Source organism: Macrotis lagotis, chromosome 3 (assembly GCF_037893015.1).
Source record: "Macrotis lagotis isolate mMagLag1 chromosome 3, bilby.v1.9.chrom.fasta, whole genome shotgun sequence".
NCBI lineage: Eukaryota > Metazoa > Chordata > Mammalia > Peramelemorphia > Peramelidae > Macrotis > Macrotis lagotis.
Window position 1 is genome coordinate 268,625,168 of NC_133660.1, and position 21,135 is coordinate 268,646,302.

Consider the following 21,135-nt stretch of genomic DNA (forward strand, 5'->3'; position numbering starts at 1 on the left):
TCTGCATGGCTGGACCAAAGCGGTATTATTCCTTCTATATCGTTTCTAGAGGAAGTATTGGCTTTCAGTAATCCTTTCGGCCCTATTTTGAGGTCTGGCGATTCTCTTCAGGAGGGTGGAGAGATCTTTGCCAAGAGGAACCAGGGCTTTGCTCCTCTATTGCCAGTCCAACTCTGAATACACACTGTTTTATGCACATGGAGGGAAATCAGTCTTGTGGCCATTCCTAATTAAACTAAACACTTGGAAGCTCTTTAAAAAGAAAATAACAAGAATCCTCTCATTTTTGTTAATCAGCAAGTGATCCATTCAAATGTGATTCTCAAACTCTCTTTGGATCCTAGGTTTTAAAACTAGAATGAACCTTTGAGGTTATCAGATCCCATCTGCCTCATTTTATAGATAAAGAAACTGAAACTGAGAGTTGAAGTAATTTTGTGATCAATTTAGATGTGTCCTAAGTCTTGATTTGAACATAGGTCCTCTGACTCCAGATCCCATGTTATTTCTACTAGATTCCTGTTACCTTGACTTTGTGGCTTCTAGCTAATCTTGTCTCTTATAAAACTCTTTTCCCCCATATCCATGGGGAGTCATCCATGGAGGTACAGTTCCATATCACCTTGAACTCATATAGATGTGGTAGCTGAGTGCTTTGGGTGTCTGCATTTATTTATCAGCTTGTCCTCCTTTTGAAGAAAGGGATGTTCTCAGAGCTGCAACCTGTCCTGGTCCTTTGTGACTGGACAAGTCCTGCTACTATTCCAAATCTTCTGATAGGCCATGCACGACATTTTTCAAAAGGAATTTTTATTGAGGAGCTAAGAGGAAAAAATGAATTTCTACCCTCAACAATAATATAGATATTTACAATTGTACAGAACAAAGGGGATTTGTCCTAATGTAACTTAGTCATAGATTGGCATGGCTGGCAGACATCTATGAGGCAGCTTCCCCCGCCCCCCCCCCCCCCAACCTCATTCTCTGTCTCTAGTCCTTTCTGGGGAAGATTTGGCTAAGTTTGGTGAGATCCTCAAACTTTGTCAGAACCATCCTTGGGCATGGGTCTACTTGTGGATCTGTATCTTGTCCACTTTTCTGCTCTTATACTGTGGTCTGGCATATTCTAGTTATTTGTATATCTGATTTCTGACTGGCCTCTAAGTTCCATAAAGACAGGAACTAATTCATATTTTAACTTTGCTTCACCCTCAGCATCTAATTATAGGCTTTGTTTACAGTGCATACTTAATAAATATTTGTGAAATATGTACTGGACAGAAAGTGGCACTAAAGGGCCATCATTCCCAACTAAAATAAAGGAAGGCCCATTCCCTGACAGATATTTTAAAGGGGGAATGCTCTGTGCTCTAAGTCGAACTTCAAAGACTTTCTAGGCCTTCCTAGAGCATCTGCCTGAGGCCTTCGAATCACTTTGATCTCTTCCTCTCAGCCCCAGGAGGTATTTTCTTCTGTCATCGCAGATGGCTCTTCATCCTGAGTACCGCTCTGACCTGGAGGCCCTCCAAGCCAAGCATGGGGAGGCAGTGCTGCTCCTGGAGAAGTGCACCAATCTCTCAGAAGGCGTCCTTTCTACGCGCAAACGCTGCCACAAGGACCAGGTCTTTGACTATCCCCAAGTCCTCCAGGTTAGTGCTGTTTCTCACCATCTCAAAACTAGGCAAAGTGTGATGTAGAAACATGGTTGCTTCATATGCTCCAAACTATATTTAGGGATAACTTGTGAGGTCATGCTATGGAGAGAGTACTGAGTTTAGAGGCCTGAAGATTTTGAGGACAATTTTAGCTCTGCTCCTTATTCCCCAGGTCACCTTGGGCAAGCCACTTAATCTTTCTTGTTTTGTTTTTAATCTTTAAGCTGAATTTAGGAAGCATTAAGATGGTTGATAACTGACTCTCCAAATCTAGGGCTTCTGGTCCTGTGACTTGGCTCTAAATAAGGCCATCCCAACACCACAGGCCAGTGGACAGACTTGCCAATAAACCATTTTGGTAGAGGAGGGAAACCTGTTTAGCTTCTTCCTGCTGCCTTGAGACCAGACCAGAGTTCCAGTATTCTTCAATTTGCCAGCTGGAAGGATAGGACAGCAGTGACCTTTGCTGCTTCCCTCCCAGGGAAAGGTGGGCAGTGCCTACAGGGCCCCTCTATCCTGGGTATGGATTCCTTGCCTCAATTGATTGAGTGACACTTCCATCCTCCAGAGGCAGAACAGCATCATCTACTCCTCTGGGGATGTTTTTATAGGCAAGATGTTTAGCATTCCTTGGGTGTGGGGGCAGGGAAAGGAGAATTCTGAAACCCTCAGTCAAAGAGAACAATTGAGTTTTGTTCGCTTAGCTACTTGAAATGCAGACGGGCTTGCCCAAGGAGAGCTCTCGAAGAGATGGGGTACTTTTTTGAACTCCAAAGAGAGCTGGCCCATGCTGAGATTGTTAAAATACTTTTCCTCACAAAGCAGGGCATCTCCCTCTGGAATGTCTAGCTGATAACGGCGATGATGTGAGCAGATGTATTTATAGGAATCTTTGTCTAGACAGGAAAAACGGTTATCAGCTTGTGTGTCCACATCTGGATAGCTGTCTCTGCTGGCCAGATCGGGCCCTTCCACCTGCCACTGGAAGATACAGTGACTCATTTTCTTTTTGGAATTATGTGTCTTTCTCATTTATCTTTAGAGGAGTCTAGAATATTGAGTTTTCCCCATAGCTTTCTTTTATCTCTTTTTGTTTAGCTCAGAACATTTCAAAATAGTGGCTTATCTTTTGGGAAGAGTGGGAGATGAGGATAGGGAGAGTTTGGGGATTTGGAGTTTCAGGGTCTCTTCCTGGTTGTCTTCTCCTCTTGCAGCCCTCTGGATCCTGTAAACACCAGGTGGGAAGGTTGGATGTAGTGCCTGAGTAAGTGATCTTTTAAGAAAAATTTTAGAGTCTATGTGTGAGTGTAAGATTGGACATGTTTCCTTTAGTTTCTACCTAAATGAGAATGCCCTTAATGGCTTAGTAATATTTTTCTCTCCAAAGGTATTTGAACTCCTTAGAAGGCTTAGATGAATCTTTTTTCCTCTCTGTTCTTCTTGGTGAAGGGGGACTCATCCTAGTTGCTTCATTGCTTCTTCCCAAAAGGTACTAAAAAAAGAATCTTACTGTTACAAAGGCTTGACACCCGCCCCAGAGTGAGTTTTCTGTTTGTTACCTTTGAAACCTGATTTGGGATTTTCATAATATCTTTTCACACATCTGAAAAAACAAGATAGGACCTGCCAACTGTTATTATTCCTCATCTTTCACTGCAGTTTCCCAGGCAACAGTGTCTTCTTCTGGCAACTGTAGATGTTGCTGTGGAGTTGTTGTTAGATGTGTGGGAGCCTTGGATTATTCTCAGTGCTCCTGTGGAATGGAGGTGGTCAAAAACTCAAGGATTGCCAGAAGATCATAGCTTTTGAAGGGTCCTCAGAGATCAGTTCCTCTTTACTTCTCATTCTATTTATCTATATCTTCTACAACATCTTTTTGCTCAAATGCATGTGGTGTTATGAAGCTTCCTCTCTCATTAGACAGCTCATTTAAGTTTTGAACAACTCTGGTTATCAGAAAATTCTTTTATGTATCAAATTGAATTTTGACTCTTGGTGATTCCTAGCTCTAGTTCCAGTTCTCTGAAAACTGAAAAAGTTTCATCACTTTTCCAAATGAAGGTCCTGTAGAAATCTGAAGGTAATGCCATGCTTCCCTCTTGTCCCAATTCCACCCTAGTCCTCCCTTGTTTTTTTTTTTTTTATTTTTTTAGGTTTTTGCAAGGACAACAGGGTTAAGTGGCTTGCCCAAGGCCACACAGCTAGGTAATTGTTAAGTGTCTGAGACCGGATTTGAACCTAGGTACTCCTGAGTCCAGGGCCGGTGCTTTATCCACTGCGCCACCTAGCTGCCCCTAGTCCTCTCTTTCTCAAGCTAAAACATTCTCCAGTTCATTAACTCTTCCTCCTTGCCGTGATCCTTCTTCGTCTTGGTAATTCTACATTTTGTTAATATGCCTTTTCAGTTGTGGTATTTACAACAGACATTCCAAGGATTACTAGGACAGTTTTAAAGTTAGAAATGACTGCAGAGGTCATTTGGTCCAGTCTGCATTTGGACAAAAATCTTCTAGAGTATCTCCATCAAAGGTCATCCAGACTGTTCTTCCACAGTAGTCTATTCTACTTTTTAAAAAAAATGAAATTGAGATCTTTTCAATGCAGCTTCTACCCATTGGTTCTTTGTTGTCATGCAGAATAAGTCTAATCCTTCTTTTATTGACAGCTTTTCAGATATTTGAAGTCAGATTTCATCTCTCTCCTCTGATCTCTGTCCCCTACTTCCCTTCCTAGTTCTTCTTTTCCAAGTTAAAATCCCTAGTTACTACTTTAACTGATCCTCATGTGGCATGGTTTCCAGCCCCTTTGTCATTCTGGGCCTCCCAAAGCTGAATATTCTCCAATTTATCAATATCCTTTTAAAAATGTGGAACCTGAGATGGAATAGCACTACAGGTATTGTCAGACCAGGGAAGAAGATCTCTTGTTTTGAACCTTGAACTTTTATTAATGGATTGCTCTATGATTGCTCTAGATTTTTGAACAACAACCATATCGCCCTGGTTGTTGACTTAACACATAAATGATTATTACATTGGTTTTTTACCATTTTTCCCTTTTTTTCAGTTGATTTTTTGCCAAAGGTGTGATTTTGTATTTATTCTTATTTAGTTTCATCTTTGTTCTCACCTGCCCTTTCCCTCTCTTGTTTTTTGACTTCTGTATCATCAACCAGTGTAGAACTGATCCCTTCCAATTCTATTTCATCTGTAGATGTGTTCATCATGTCTTCAGTCTCTTCTGTGGGGTCCATGACTATGATGTAGAACAAGGAAGAACTGACCATTGAGTCTTGAAACATCTGCCTAGAGCTTTTCTCCCAATTGAACTATATGAGTTAAGCATTATTCTTTGAATTTAATTATTCTAGTCTTCTAACTTCTCCTCTATCTTGTCTGTGAGGATATGATAAAAACCTTTGGTTAAGGTTCCTCCTGCCACTGTATCCTTGGTAGATCTCTCCTGCAACATGAAAAATCTGACTTTTCCAAGCAACATGTAGCCAACTTAGAGTTGGGGACATTGTTCTGGGGCCTTAAATGGCCTTGCTAGGTTTGAAATAAATTGACTGTGACAGATCAGATTGTTGGGTTTCGAAAAGTGATTCCTGTCACTATTGTCTGGAGAGGGGTGTTATTATGAAGCAGCATGGTGATGGATGAGGCAGGGATTTGGAGTCCCAACTTTGTTCCTGCTACTTGTACTTGTAAGATCATGCACAAATCACAACCTCTCTGAACTTTATTTTTCAGATGAGAAAAGTGAGTCTTTTCCAGTTTTAAATTTTGTGAACTTTTTGACCATTGATTAGTTTCTTATTCTTTAATACTTATGGTTCTCTTTCCTGTCAGTATTTTCCCAGATGGGGGGCCCCCTAAAGATGCCCTTAGGACTTGATACTTAACAATATCACAGAGGAGCCCCTTCTGTAATTATTGACTAATGGACTGACTGACTATATTAGTGAAGACTCACTACAGTTAAAAAAATAAGGCAGGAAGAACCAATGGAATTTGAACGCAGCACAGAACACTGGTTTTCACTTCATTCCCTCCCCCTCCCCCACCCACATTGCCTATTGCTTTGGGGAGGGGGAGAGAGGGAGAAAATTCAGAACTCAAAATTTTAATAAAATGAGGTTAAAAATAATTTTTTTTTTTTTTAAAAAAGCTCAACTTGTAGTAACTGGATGCATTCACCTCCTTTGGTTTCAAATCGTAGAAAATTTTGGTCTGCAGAGTCTTAGGTGGGTATATCCCTAGAGATGGTCTAGCTCTTAGTCTTCCATCATTGATTTTCTCATCTATAGGAAGCTTCTTTCTGTGTGGTCCTTCGTGGAGCCCGCCTGGGCCAGGCAGCTCTGAGTGACGTTCTGCAGGCCGGCTGTGTCCCAGTTATCATTGCTGATTCCTATATCCTGCCCTTTTCGGAGGTTCTGGACTGGAAGAGGTATGTGGATTTCTACTCTCTGCCTTGTCTTTTTTGCTTTATTTTCCCTTTCCAGGGTGTTGTCCTGTTGCTTCTGCTAAGAGGACTTAGATGAGCCTGACTTGTAGAGTTGAAAAATGTTCTTGAATTTTTGTAGGTCAAATGAAGGAGCTTTGGGTTGCTAGAGAGGTAGGCAGGGGTAACATTGAGAATAGTTCAGATACCTTCTTGTCCAGTCACTTGCCCTCTATAAGCCTCACTTTCATCATTTGTAAAGTAGACATATTAAATTTTCACCATCTCATAGAGTTGCTTTGAGGAAAGTGTTTTGTTAAAAAAAAATCCTTTGTAGAGTATTGTGGAAATGTTTTATAATAGTATTTATGATGTGAATTGTCATTGTGTGATAATTCTGTGGAAGACATAAGAGTCAAGAGTAAGGGTTGATGAAACTTATTTGGCATCTTCTATCCTCTGCCTATTCCTGTTTTGAATGCTTATTTAATTTCTTCTTGACCACTTTTGTGAATGACGATTTCTAGTCCTGGTTCATTTTAGGAATCAATACAAGAGAATTTCTTGGGGTAGTATATACAAATGGCTATTTTAACCTGACTCCTGGTCATGGACTTGGCTTTTCCTGTCATGTTCTCTGTGATAGAGAGGACGATAGTCTTCCTAGAATCTGCTTTGCCCAGACATCATCTGGAAAAATATATATTGATTGTAGGACATTCTTTTAGGAAAGACATTAGCAAACTAGATTGTTCAGAGGAGGGTGATCTGAATAGTGAGGCAGCTATAAGACATGCTGTGCAAGGAGCAAGCACAGGAATCTTTGGCCTAGGGAGGAGATGATTTATTAGAAGACATGATCAATGTCTTCACAAGTATAGGGGACTGTTGTGAGAGAAGGATTAGACTTATTTTAACTTGACTTCCATGGCAGACCCCAAAATGCATAGAAATTAGACAAGGGCAGATTTTAGCTTGAGAAAATTTAAAAAAGCTTTTTAAGAATGAAATCTGTCCCAAAATGGAATAAATTGCCTTGAGAGGCAGTGGGGTCTTTAGTCAAACTGGATGACCATTTGTCAGGATGAACTAGAACAGATACTCTCTTGAAGACCTGTCTATGTCTGATATTATCTGTTCTTTGTGATATCCTTAGCATTTTAACCCAAGGCAGATCAATAAAGTTTGTCACCTTGGCCCTTCCTCCTCCTGGCTGCCCTTTTCCCAGATATTATTGCCTTCCAAAGAGACAGGTCCTCATTGTGATCCTTACAATAAGGTAGAAGTAACTTTTAGCCTCAGCTTGTTCCCTGAGGTTGTTGGCAGATCTGCTTAGAATGGTGGAATTGGTTTATTTCAGCATTGGTTTCCCAAGAACTTATTACTTTCCCCTCTTCTTATCCATGATCTTTTTAACTTTCAGGGCATCTGTGGTTATACCTGAGGAGAAAATGCGAGAGATGTACAGCGTGCTGAGGAGTATTCCCCAGAGACAGATTGAGGAAATGCAGAGACAGGTAAGGGGGTACTGACTAGTAGAAAGTGTGGGCTCCCTCCTGGAGTCTCCTCCTATTAAGTACAATGGTGGGTTTCTACTGCTTTCCACCCCTTCTCCTTTTAAAGAGCATCCTCCTTGTCACTGAGATAGATTTCCTCTCCTATATTCTGAAACTGGGGAAGCAGCTATGTGTGAACTGCAGCTCTTTCCCATGTATGCAGAAGGGCGTGGGGCCATGAGATCATAGAGTAGGGAGAGGTCTCAGAGACCCTCTGGTCCAGCCCTCTCACTTCACAGAGAAGGGAACTGAAGGTCAGTGAGAACTTCAGGTGAGAGCTCTCAGAATGTTTTTGACAGGTATACTCTGGCCTAACAAAAGGAGCTTCCTCCTGAGCAGAAAAAGGAGCACATGGTCACAGTTAATGGCAGCTCTAGGGAGGAGGAGTCAGAGTTAGGGAAAGGACAGGGGAATGTCAAATAGCTGAAACCAGACTGCATCTGTGAAAGCTGGCATGGGCTAGTCCAGGACCCATCCATATGCAGACTGGGCCTGTTGCCTCTGCAAGGAGGGGATCCCCCCATGGGAGTCCTTCAAACAGAGGCACACCATCATTGAGGATTTCCTTCTGGGATGTGTTGGATGGCTCTTCCAACCACAGAATTCTATGATATTAGCCTGGGAACAATTTTAAAAAATTAAACTTAAAAATATCATCTACTGATAAGTAGTTAACTGCTATTGCCTCAAATAAATTAGTAACATTGAAAAAAAAATTCCATCTGTTTATAAAGCACTTTATAACAGTTATAAACTGGGTCTCAAAACTTTTCTAATTTGGGTCTCAAAACAGAAATAGTATCCCTATTCAATAGAAGAGAAAAATGAAGCTCAGAGGTTAGAGAACCTGACCAAGGTCATAGGCTTCTCGGGGCAGGGCCAGGAGTTTAACCTGGAGCAGAGGTGTCCACCCAAATTATTCAAATATAATTGGGAAATGTTTAATGAAATAAAAGACACAACACCAAAGAGAGCCTTCACTTGTGGTTTTTCCAAGTTAAGATCCTGTCCATGGGGATCCATTTCCATTTGAGTTTGACACACTTGGTCTGGTTATCTCCCATTTGAGTGATTGCTGAGCAGTGTTTCCTGGTCTGCTAGCCATCTTCCTCTTTAGCTCTGGATTCAGTTTTTGTTCAGTTTGTTTGGTCGTGCCTGACTATCCATGACCCAATTTGAGATTTTCTTGGCAAATGTGCTGGAGTAGTTGTCATTTCCTGCTCCAGCTCGTTTTACAGATGAAGAAACTGATGCAAACAAAGTGGAGTGACTTACCTGGTGTTTTACAGCTAGTAAGTGTCTGAGACCAGATTTGAACTCGGGGAGAGGTGAGTCTACCTGATAAGAGGCCTAGTGCTCTCTCCAATGTGTCATCTAGCTACAGAGTTGAATATAAATAATTCTATATCCTTCATGATTATAAAAGATGAGAGTATTTCCTCTTTGTCCCTTGTGGAAAAGTGTGGTTTTGTACCAAGGAAAAATCATTCCTACTTTCTCATCAGTGGCTTTAGAGACCAGGAACAATCTATCAGTTGTAGGATTTTACATATCTTATTATTCTTTTCCCTGACGATTCAGGTACTTCTTCCTTTAAAATTGAGCAAAGCATAATGGAAGAGTTATTAGAGCATCATTCCCTGAATTTCCTTATTTTTCCTTCTTATAATGATAAGAATGATGATATTATTGAGCATCTGTATAATACTTTAATGCAAATATTATTTATTCTTCACATCAGTCTGGTAAGGTGGGTCCTATTATTATCCTATTTTACAGAGGAGGAATCTGAGGCAGTCATACCCTGCCAATAAGGCTGGAGGGAGGATTTGGACTCAGGTCAGACTTTTTGTCTGAAACTGATCTTGATGTGCTCTAACCCAGCACCTTCCTTCTGTTCACCATTGCTCGTAATCCTCTCTCTAGGCTCCTTTCTATAATTTGATGCTTGTCCTTCATTCTCAAAGAGGACTATGACATCAGGGAGGTGATTCCATGATAAGCATATAAATTGGATTTGAGTGAGGGGGGCTGTGCTAAGTCACCAGCCTCACTTTCTCCTCTAGAGCCATCTGGATCTAGTGACCAGATATGAATCAGGATGATTGGAGATGGCCCTGAATGCAAGGCAGTCAGGTTGAAGTGACTTGTCTAAGGTCATACAGCTAGTTAGTGTCAGTTGTCTGAGGTCACATTTGAATTCTGGACATCCTTATTCCAAAGCCAGTGTTCTATCCTCTCTACCACCTAGCTGCCCTTTTCTATAGATTTACTTACTTTTATCTCCCCCAGTAAACTGGAAGCTGCTCGAGGGCATCTCCAGGGCTTTGCATAGACCTTCCGCATAGTAGGCACTTCACATATGTCTCTAAGAATAATGGTTCAGTTTTACAGAGAAAATGTTCAAGTTTGCAAGATGCTTTGAGACCTTTGGTCCTCACTTAGACCCTGGGGGGATATTTCTATGATAATCCCCATTTCAGATAGGGAGGCTGACTCAGCTGAAAGTGGTAGGGGCAGGATTTGAGCCCAGGTCTCCCCAGTTTCAGACCTAATGAATTCTGTCTAGAGAATTCAAAGTGAGCTCTCTCTAAGCAATGACCTCTGAGGGCCTAATGGATATTTCATTGAAACCAGAAGCCGGTCAAGACGTGAGACCTAAGGATTCCCCTGCTAGTGCAGGGGGAGGAGTAACCACCAGGGGTCTCCATCTCCTCAGCCTCTGGACTCAAGGATAGATTCCCAGCCAGCTTCTGGGGCCACTTTGTTTCCTCTCCCATCTTGGAAATCCTTCCTCAGAGTCCCATACTGCTAGCTGGGGATGGGGGAAGAAACAGCACTCCCTGCAGGACCCCTTGACTGCGGAGAGCTAGCAATCCTGGCACCCTAACTGGATCAGGACTGTGCAGTGTTTTAGAGCCACCCGAGGAGCAGGTCCAGAGAGGGAGGGAAGTGGAGACTTGAGGGCTGGGGTTGTTCATACTGGGCAGAGGCTGCCCATCAACTGGGTAGAAGAACTCGCCACCAGAGAGCTCGCCTTGGGTATTTGGATGGTGGCAGAAAAGGATGCATGTCCCTGGAGACTGAGGCAGGAAGTGACATTCCTTTAGCCAGAGTGGCCAAGGAGCTCTGCAGTTTCTGTAGGACAAGGACTGTGGATGCATAAGGCCTGGAATTCATGTTGGAAGCTCAGTCCGTTGTGCAGCTTCTGAAAGCTGTGCCCAGTCTTGCAGAAGGGTTAAGAGGAGAGGATTGTAGTAGTGGGATAAAGCACCCGGTGCTTCTGGTAACCCTAGCACACCACCCTTAGTTGGCATCAATGAATTACAATTTGAAGGCTCCCTTTAGTGATAGAGATGCCTAGGCCTCTGTCCTGGCCTAACCTTTGTGACTCTCCTAGCTGATACCTGGCCATGTAGGGAGCTTTGACTTTGTCTAAGGGTTTTGTCCCATAGTTCTCATCTCTTTATCTTTTCCATGAGGGTAACATGAGGCATTTTATCAAATGCTTTTTGTAAACTGTGGGAAGACTACATAGTATTTCCCTGATAGAGTTTAATACCTTTAACTTGGACATCCCAGTGATTTTCACTCCTCTAGATTATTATCATTCAAACCCCATTTCTTACCTACTAGTTCCCATTTTCTTATTCTCATCCACCTCAGCCCTACTACCCCAAAGTTTTAACCAAATATCACCCAGCTCTTCCACTGTGCCCTGCAGAATGCAGGTTCTGGAGACAACACATTTCTCTTCATTCTAAATATTTTCTTCTTAGTCTTGTCACCTGCTAGCTCTTACTAGAATCTGACTCCCTCCGATGACATACATTCCCTGTCTACTGTTTCTAATATCGACAATGCCTTAACTTATTCCTCTTCTCTCATCAGTTCAGGTGGGGGAATTGGAATCCTCCTTGCTTCCCATTGTCTTGTTCAAGTTTTCTCCCTACCTTTATCGTTAAGTAAATTCTCCTCCTTTTGAAGTCCATGATATTCATATGTGCCAGTCAAAATTCTAGTAGCTATTGTTCAGAGCTCTTCAGGTCACTCCCCTTCCTTCCTCAGTGAATTTGGTATGTGATTCATGATTTTTTCTCTTCACATTATGAGACTTCAATATGCATATTGACTCTACCTCAAATACCCTAACAACTTAGTTCCTAAACTCACCCATTTTCCATGAGCTATTCCTACACCCTTTTGCCAGCCACACACAAAGATGGTCATACTTTTGATCTTTCTATCATATCACGAATTTACCATCTCCATATTCAAGAATTCTTAAATTCCCTTATTTGACCATAATCTGTTGGTTTTCCATCTATCCCTCTGCCTTCCCTTACAAAACTCTACTCTATCCTCATGATTCAGTCCTTTGACCCATCAGTTCTCTCCCAGACCATCTCCCTTATACTATTCACTCTCTCCTCTTCTCTCTGTCTTGAATCCCTTGGTGAACAAATTCCTAAATTACACCCAGTCAAGCCTCATCCTTTCATTCCTCCCACCATTCATTGCCTTCCCTTCTTTATACATGCTGTTGAGCAAAGAAAATCATTCAACTGTTCTAAGTCCACTACAGATTCTTGTTACATAACCTCAGCTGGATCTTCACCAGTAATCCCATTTCACCTCCCTTTTCAATTCTTTCTCCCATTCTTTGCAGCAGTTCCTCCAAAACTTGCTTCATATTTTACAGGGAAAATTGAAGCACCATGAACTTTTTTGTCTTCCTTCTCCTTATCCCATATCACTCAGGTGTCTTCTACTTTCTCAATCATATGATCCATCCCATCTCCTCCAGCAGATTTCCTCTTTTGCCTTGCCTATTCTTTCACTTATTTTCAATCTTCTATTCTATTGATTCATTTCCCGCTGCCTGTAGACATGTCCATATCTCTCCCATCCTGACAAAAACCAATTAATCCTTCCATCCTTGTTAACCATTGTTCTATCCCTTTGTGACTGAACTCCTTCAAAGGACCATTATATAATAGGTGCCTCTTCTTTCTTTCCTTTTACTCTCTTCATGACTTCTTATAATCTGAGGTCCAGCCTCATCATTCCACTGAAACTGTTCTATCCAAAATTACCAATGATCTCTTAGTTACCAAATTCAAAGACCTTTTCTTAATCCTCATTTTCCTTGATCTGCAGTCTGGTGATCATGCTCTTCTCCTTGATGCTCTCTTCTTTCTAGGTTTTCTCCTGGTTCTTCTCTTACCTATTTGTCTGTTCTTCTCCCTCCTTTTTTCAGATCATGCCTTCTAACCATAGTTATCCCTGTCTTATAGAGGGACAGAATTCTGTCTCTACCACTTGACTTGGTGATCTCATCAGCTCCATGGATTTAATTAATTTTAATTTCATTTTCCCTGTGACAATTCTCACATCTACCTACCCTGCTTACTCTTAACCTCTTTGCTAATCTTCAACTGGACATCTTTTTTTTTTTAAGGTTTTTGCAGGGCAAATGGGGTTAAGTGGCTTGCCCAAGGCCACACAGCTAGCTAATTATTAAGTGTCTGATACCAGATTTGAACCCAGGTACTCCTGACTCCAAGGCCGGTGCTTTATCTACTACGCCACCTAGCTGCCCCTCAGCTGGACATCTTAAACTCAATATGTCCAACTCTGAACTCAAAATCGTTCCCTTTAAACCTTTCCATTTCTTAACTTATCTATTACTGTAGAGAACATGACTATCTCTCAGTTCCTCAGACTTACAACCTATTAAAGTTGTTTGGTGAGTTCTTGGTGTATCTACATTGGCATTTCCAATGTGATCAAAATTGCCTCCCTTGCTTCCCTTTGGGTTTTCAAATTTCATTCTGGAGTTTCCTAGCTCTTGTTGGCTGATTCCCTTTAGAATTTTGATTTGATACTGACCCACACAGTGAACTCTTGATAATATATTTTCCTCAAAAGCTAGGTTATGTGTCAAACTATGCCTGGTTTTCCTTTTCTACTGTTAGGAATTCTAGGAGGAAGTTGTTATTTCCCTCCAAGATTTCAACAACTATTTTTCTAATTTTGTAGATTCTCTCTATGGTGTCTAACTTGAATATACCCAGGAAATTTTTTCCCCCTCCCTCATCTTTTTTGGCTGAAAGTTGTTTTTTTTTTTATTAAAATTTCAAGATACTAGACAAATATATACTTACCTGCCCTGGTTGCATTTTGTCTTTGAATAGGCACCTGACCTTTTTCTATTTTTAAGCTAAGAAATCCAAATTCTTTTCTTCTTTACCAAGTATTTATTTTTTTCCTTAATTCATTGTATTCAAATTAGTGTGTGCACATGTGCGCATGCGTGCACACACACACACATTCCTCCAAGCAATCAGAGACCAAGAGAACTAATTGTTCAAATCATGTCTCTGACACAGTTTACCTGCATGCCAGAGGAGGAGTTACAATCCCTCAATGCCTCTGAAAGTTTTCTAAAGTGAAACATAGAAAGCAGTCGCCTGTGTCGTAGAATGGGTTCCCATGTGAGCTGTGCCTCACAAGGATGAATCAGTGGCACGCATAAAGGCTGTGATATATACACATCTGAAAATTTGCAGGGCAAGGATAGTCAGTACATTGAGGGAAAGCTTGTGATGTCTTGGCGTGATTAAGACAGCTTTAGGGAAGCTTAGAACATGGATATTGATACTCATTAGCCTTGGACTTGGGTGAGAGAGTGGGATGAGATGACCTCTGGGGTTCCATCTGGCTCCAAGATTTATGATTTTTTTAATATCAAGAGAGGTCAGCAGAGGGAGAAACACAGTCATCTGCCTTTCTACAGATGGTAGATAGAGAAAAAGATTCCTCTAGGTATGATCCTCCAGTCAGATGAATGTTGATATTCCCCAAACTTCCCTCCAGCCAAAGTCACAAATAAAGTAAAATTGGACCCAGGAAGACACTGTCCCCCCAGACCACATAGTAAGAAGCATTTGTGAGGATGGGGGGAAGGTGTAAATGGATCCTTAATTTATCTGCCTGGTAGAGTTTCCAAACATACTTTTATTGGTCATTGGCTCCAGCAGCAGTGACCTCTGACCTTAGCCACACTAGGAGGTGGAAGTCAGCAGGCTGCCGTGCCTTTGAACTCTGCTTTGTGCTCCCATGACCAGGAGCCTTGGAGATGGAAGAAGTAGTCCCCTTACTCTTTGGCTCCCGCAGTCTGGGCCCAGTAGAAATATGTTTCTCTTCAGTCAGTTGAGTATGTCTTGGGTTTCTGTCCCTGATGTCTGAGATCCTTCTCCCTCTCCCTCATATCACAGGATTCTTTTTGCTTTTAGGACTTTCCCCATGTTTTCCCTGGAATTTCTTCCTTTCTCCTTATATTCTTTATAGGAACCAGGTTCAGTATCAGTTGTTTTGAGGGGACTGGGAGTAGGGAAAGTCCCTGTAGGATTCCTGCAAGGCCAAAAATGAATAGAGAATCATGGGTTTGGGGAACTTAACCCCAAAACTACTTATGAATCAGAGCAAGGAAAAAAAGAAAAGGATTCAACAGGAAGGGGAAGTGAAGAGGCAGGTTTGCAAGGAAGACACCAGGAGCTTGTTCAGAGAGTCCAGAGACATGACTGAGAGGCACCAGAGTCTAGGAGGGAGACCGTTTGGCAAAGGGAAGGATGGCTGCTGCAGGGTAGTTAATGGCCATGATGGTCTATGGAAGGGAAGGAACCATCTTATTGGGAGTTTGATGTTTTATTTTTGCTTAGAAAATAGAGAGTTTTATGAATTATGGGGCTGGTGCTTGTTGAAAGAATAATAATGATTAGGAAGAAAGAAAGAATATCCCATTTGAACTGTCCAAGCAGCTCACTTGTCTGCAAGCCTGGGGCATTGGGAGGAAAGCCCTCTGTGACTGTCACCACTCCATGTGAGTGATACTACTACCAGTGTCACCTAGTGTGTCTCACTTTACTCATTCTATCTCAGAAATCTGGCCAGGGTGACTGGTTTACATGCAGTTCAAGTGTGCTTGTACATTTGATTTCTAACACACAACTAATTAGAAAGGGAAGGAAGGACTGGTACAGGGAAGAACTGAGGCAGCAATATTGACAGGAAGAGAGGAGAAAGACAAAAACGATAAAAAAGACAAGCAAAGGTTTAGAAAGGAGACCAGTCCAGGGCTATCAGTGTAGAGATATACATCTCTATGTATTTCATGAAGCTCTGAGGACCTATATGTGTATAAAAAAGACCCAAGGTCATCAAGAAGAGATGAAATTATGTTTGGTGTCCTTCCCATTAGAAGTTAAGGAATATTTATAGAAAAGCTTCCATCCAAAGGGATTAAGAAAAATTAATTTGTTTGTCTATATATCCTCACCCATTCATTCCCTGGCAGTTCTGGATACTTGAGGCTTGATAGTAGCATTCATTAATATTTCCCATGGGTTCCCCTATACTTGAGAAAAGGTATCTCAGCTCAGTCCCCTAAGATGGACAGTTAGAAGAGGGATCTGGATCTTGTATGGGAGGAGCGTAAGGATGAGGAGAAACCCAAGTTATCCATCCAGGACCACACAGTGGGTAAGGGGCAGCCTGGGAGTAGTCCCTGCTTTGCTGCCCACAACTCTGCTCCAACCATGAAGCTTGTGTGGCATAGCTGGAGGCTGAAAATCAGGACAGACTTCCTGACAGTTAAAACTATTAGGTCATGGAACCGTCTTCTAGGAGAAGTGGTTGCTTAAGACATTTAAGACTGGACACAACACTGGAAATCGAGGCTAAGCAAAGCAATGTGAATGAGGTTTTACTTGTAATTTCTAGGGCTTGTGTTGCAATGTCTCTCATTCCCACGCCCCCCACTGGGAAATTTGATTTTCCATAAATTGGGTTCTTGTGGCTTTAAAAAGCACTAAATATTTTTCCTTTTGTCAAATGCTATTGAAAGTTGTTTCCTGGTCTCTACTCCATGCTTGCTTGCCCCCATTCTAGATATTGTAGGCTGAAGCCTAACCCTCAGCTTATATGTTGATGTTCATATGGTCAATGGAACAGAAACTCCTTTCTCAGAGAATTGTGGCTTCTTCCCTGCACGCTCCTCCCCATCCAATGATAACGCCTTGCAGGAGATTTGAAATTTCACAGTTTGCCCATTTCCCATGTTGTCAGTAGCACTGCATCCTCTGTGTGTGAGCATTCTTGGGCTCATAAATCCAAATCATGAAGTATCCTGGTAACATGTGTTGTTTAAATCAGAACAGACTAAGAAGAGCTCATTTAGGGTAAGATTCTTAAATAAGAGCATTTTTTTTTCCAAGTTTGGTATTAAGAACCTTACTGAAAAAAAAAGACTTGTTTGCCAGATATCTGATGGGAAGCCAAGAAAAGCATTTTAATAGAACTATCTCCAATTTATAGCCCACTAGGGTATGCAAATAAATTTTCTTGTCTTTAAGGTTTGGGTTGATTTGCAGGTATTTGGTCCAGGCTTGGAGATTTAAATCCTCACAGTCCAGATGGGAAGAGCATAAAACCCCTTTCCTTAGGAGCTCTGGAAGGCTCTTGGTAGTGACAAAAACACACAGGGTGATTCATGACATGGTCTTGTACTTGGCTAGTTTTGTCATAGGTCTAGAAGTAGAACTGACTTACGTAATCTCCTCATTTTCCAGATCAGAAAATTGAGACCCAGAGAAATAAAGGGACTTCCTCACTTTTGCTAGATAGTAAATAAAGAGAGCTAGCCTTGAAACGCAGCACAACTATTGCTTTTCCCAATATATCACAACTCCCTTCAAAAGCATGAGGTCATATACTCCAAAAATTGGGGAATGCCTATCGATTGAAAAATATTTGTTAAGTGGCCATTATATGTTTAGGACTACGTCGGGCATGGTAGGGGGCACCCAAAGAGTGGCTTTTTATGAGTCTTTATGACTCTGCCCTTAAGGAGCCTGCAGCCTAATTGTGAGAGTGGATGGGACTTAGAGACATCAAATAATTAGAAAATGTTGGAAGACAACACCCTCTGTGGTCATGCTCCTTTTCTCTGACCTAAAGCTGACCAGAATTCTCCAAGGCTCGGCCAAGATATCATGGACATGGCTTGGTATGGGCTGCCTGCTTGTTTTTTAGAGCAAGTCTGATTGGGTTTGGGTAGGTTCAACACTGGGATGATGCCATGGTGTGACCTAGGCTGATGCCACATGGTGACTTGTTTTGATGGTCCAGAAGACCATCAGCTGAGACTAGGAGGGTTTTTCTGTTATCAGTTGGAAGAAGCAGAGGGAGCACCTGTTTTGATGAAATTACGTCTCCTTGAATGACAGAAATAAGTGTTGAAGAGAGCCAGTAGGTGAGGACAGGGAATAGTCATCATGAGCTTGAGATATTGGAAAAGATTCCTTGATAGAGTGATAGGATTAAGATTTGATTAGGTAAAGTGAAGTTGGGAATTAGGGTGGAAGATGATATTTGCAGGGGAAAAAATGAAGTAAAAAGAGAAGAGATCGACTCCTTGTAACCATGGACCTTGGCATCTTTTGTACTTCATGTGGTGGGAGTTGAGATTGAATAGGAAAGAAGGGATTCAGTCACAGAGGGCTTTTTTCACACCAACAGGGCAGAGAACATTGTTTCTATGGAACCGTTACAATTAGCAAGAGCAAGTTATGCATTAACTTAAAAAAAAAGCCCTCAATTCATGAAAGGAGAATGCACCATCAGTAAAGATGTTTATAAAAAATTATAGAGCTGGAAGAAATCTCAGACATGATTCCATCTACCCCTCTCAATTTACAGATGGAGAAATGGAGGCCAGAACCATGAAATGGCTTTCATGTCTAGTTAGGGGAATCAGCTGGAACTAGAATCCCTGAAGTTTGGATTTACAATCCATTTCACTTTCAATAGCTTGGCATTGGAAAACCCACCAGAAAATATTTACTTCCTTTCTGCATTTGGCTGATTATAATAGGATACTTTTGGAATCAAGATCTTGATTGTGGGTGTGGTCTTCAAGAATTATAAGGAACTCCACTCTGGTTATGTTTAAGCATGTTTCTGGCTCTGAAAGTCAGTAATAATAATAATAATAATAATAATAATAATAATAATAATAATAATGATGATGATAATTTGTATTTATACAAGTTTATAGAGGAGCTAGGTGGCGTATGGATAGAGAGAGAGTGGATAGAACTCAGGAAGATCTGAGTTCACATTGGACTGTGGGAGTAGTCACTGGGCTACTGCGTGCCTCGATTTCCTTATCTGTAAAATGAGCTAGAGAAAGAAATGACAAAGCACATCAGTATCTTTTGCCAAGAAAATCCCAAAAGGGGGCACAAAGAGTCAGACATGACTGAAATGACTGAACAGCAACAACCACAACAAAACAATTTAGGGTTTTAAATCATTAAGACATTTAAGACATTAACTTCATAACTCTTTGAGAGAATGTACTATTATTGTTTCCATTTTATAGATGAGACAATTGAGACACAGAGAGGTTTGGTGACACTGCTAGTAAGCAAAGCTGGGACTTGAATCCCTCCTTTTGTTTTTTTTTAAGCTCCCAGACCCTTGCTTATTTCATTTAAACCAGGCTATAAATCAAGGTACGGGGTCTATGGGCATGCTAGATGTTTTCAAAATTACCAGTTAGATTACCACTTAGAGTTATCTGGAGTTTGACTTTCCCCTGTTTTAATTATAGGTCACAAGGAAGAAGGAGATAAAAATTAAGTGGTTCTATATTTTAGAGGGCATGCTGGGGGGAGAAAGGGGAAGAGTCTTATTTGGTCATTTTATATACTCCCAATGAAAACTATTGAATATTCTTGGCCTTTTCCTTCTTTCTTCAGCTCCACCCTTCTCTCCCTAACACTAACTCATTCATTTGGGGGGGAAAACACATAAACTAAAAACTTTATTTTTTGTACATGACTATTCAAGGTCAGAACTGAAAATATGAATAATTTTGCTTGGTCTAAAATCAGACCAAATGGTGAATTTGAGGGGGCTTGTGAAAAATCTTTTCAAAATGCTTAAATGGAGGACAATGTCATTAGATAAAGTAAAATTTTCCCTAGTACCATCTTAAGTCTGTCTCCCATCCTCTCCCCCACCCCAGTCCACTTCATCTTGTGCTTGAAGAAATTCTGTTGGAGAGCCGGAGAGAGGTGAGCTTAATGTCTCCAAGGACTGGGACTGAAGGCTAAAAGACTCCCATAAATCTGTGACTCATTTTAGGGCCACTAAAAACGGTGTGAGGGGGCTGGTTTCCATGGCCCCTGCCCCCTTTCTTTATGGGTTCCTTTGGCTCTCCTTTTTCAAGAGGGCCCTGTGGAGTCATTTGAAAGCTCTTATCAGTTTGCTGACAGCTATATGGGCCTCACTGCTGGCTCCAGGGAGCTTGGACTGCTGTGTGAAACTGCTCATTCTTAAACTGAAACAGTGCCAGGAAGATCTGAAGGGATCAGGTGGGCACAGCAGCCACAGGGAGGCAGCCCATAGGGTGGCATAATTAACTGACATGGCATCAAATCAATCCTTGATTTCTGTATTTGGCTGGTGGAGCAAGGCAGTAAGAGTTGAACATGAAGGGTTTTCAAGGGGCTTTCAAGAGACTTAAAAAAAATCCTGTGACTAAAAATGCCATTCTGTTATTAATTTTTCCTTTACAACATTAGCCAGTTAAACTGGGAGTCCCTGATGGTTAAATAGATGGAGCATTTTTTGAAGGCAGTTTGAGTGACCAGTGGCACCTTTGCCAGCCCAGTTCTTGGCTCGCCTTATCAGATAGAAAGGGTCTTTCAATATTCTACTGCTTCTTTTTAGATCAGCTGATACTTCAGTCATGCCCTCAGATACTTGGTAAAAGTCCTGGGTCTTGGGAAACTTGGCCTTTTCCTTCACTCCCACTCCTAGAGAAGCGGGCACCCTGGCTCTTCCCTTCTCTCCTTGGTGGAAAATCACAGTCAGTAATCTTTTAGCAGACAGCTGAGGGGAAGGAAAAGCCATTCTCTGGACCCTGGCCAATGGCTGGAGGGAAGCTTCAGTCTTTGGCATCTCTTGACCAGAAATTTTTTTTTTCCAGGCATTTTATACAGAGCCCTGTCTCCCCTCCCTGCTCTGTTCTCCTCCCAGGCCCTTCAGAGGGAGGAGAACACGTCTCCTCCAAGGATCCTCTAATAAGCCTTCCCTCCATCCTCTCACTGGAGCCTTGGCTAAATGGATTTTAAGAACAAGTCTGAGTAGTCCAGATCCTTTTTTAATGACCCAGAATTCCTTGTTACAGAACTGTTTCTATTTTGGATGAGAGGGAGGTGGGCTAGACTCACTTGAACAGGCCTGTTTATTCATTAATGAAAAACATGATCTAATGATATTGTTAGGACTCTAGACAGTGCCTTGCAAACCAAAAGCACAACATAAATATGAGTTATTATTCTAACAGGCTGAAGAAACTTGTTCGAGGTGGGGCAGAGCAGACAGTAGAGACAAAGAATTTCCATGTG

The 21,135-nt window shown here is 41.6% G+C and overlaps 1 protein-coding gene across 1 annotated transcript in view; it reads left to right on the top strand.

The window, feature by feature from the left end:
• The window catches only part of EXT2 (exostosin glycosyltransferase 2), a 159,439-nt gene that overhangs the window by 20,777 nt on the left and 117,527 nt on the right, over nt 1–21,135 (top strand). The window contains exons 5-7 of the mRNA XM_074230510.1: nt 1,454–1,649; nt 5,965–6,104; nt 7,522–7,615. Coding sequence (XP_074086611.1) covers nt 1,454–1,649; nt 5,965–6,104; nt 7,522–7,615 — 430 coding nt within the window. The remainder of the gene's footprint in view (nt 1–1,453; nt 1,650–5,964; nt 6,105–7,521; nt 7,616–21,135) is intronic.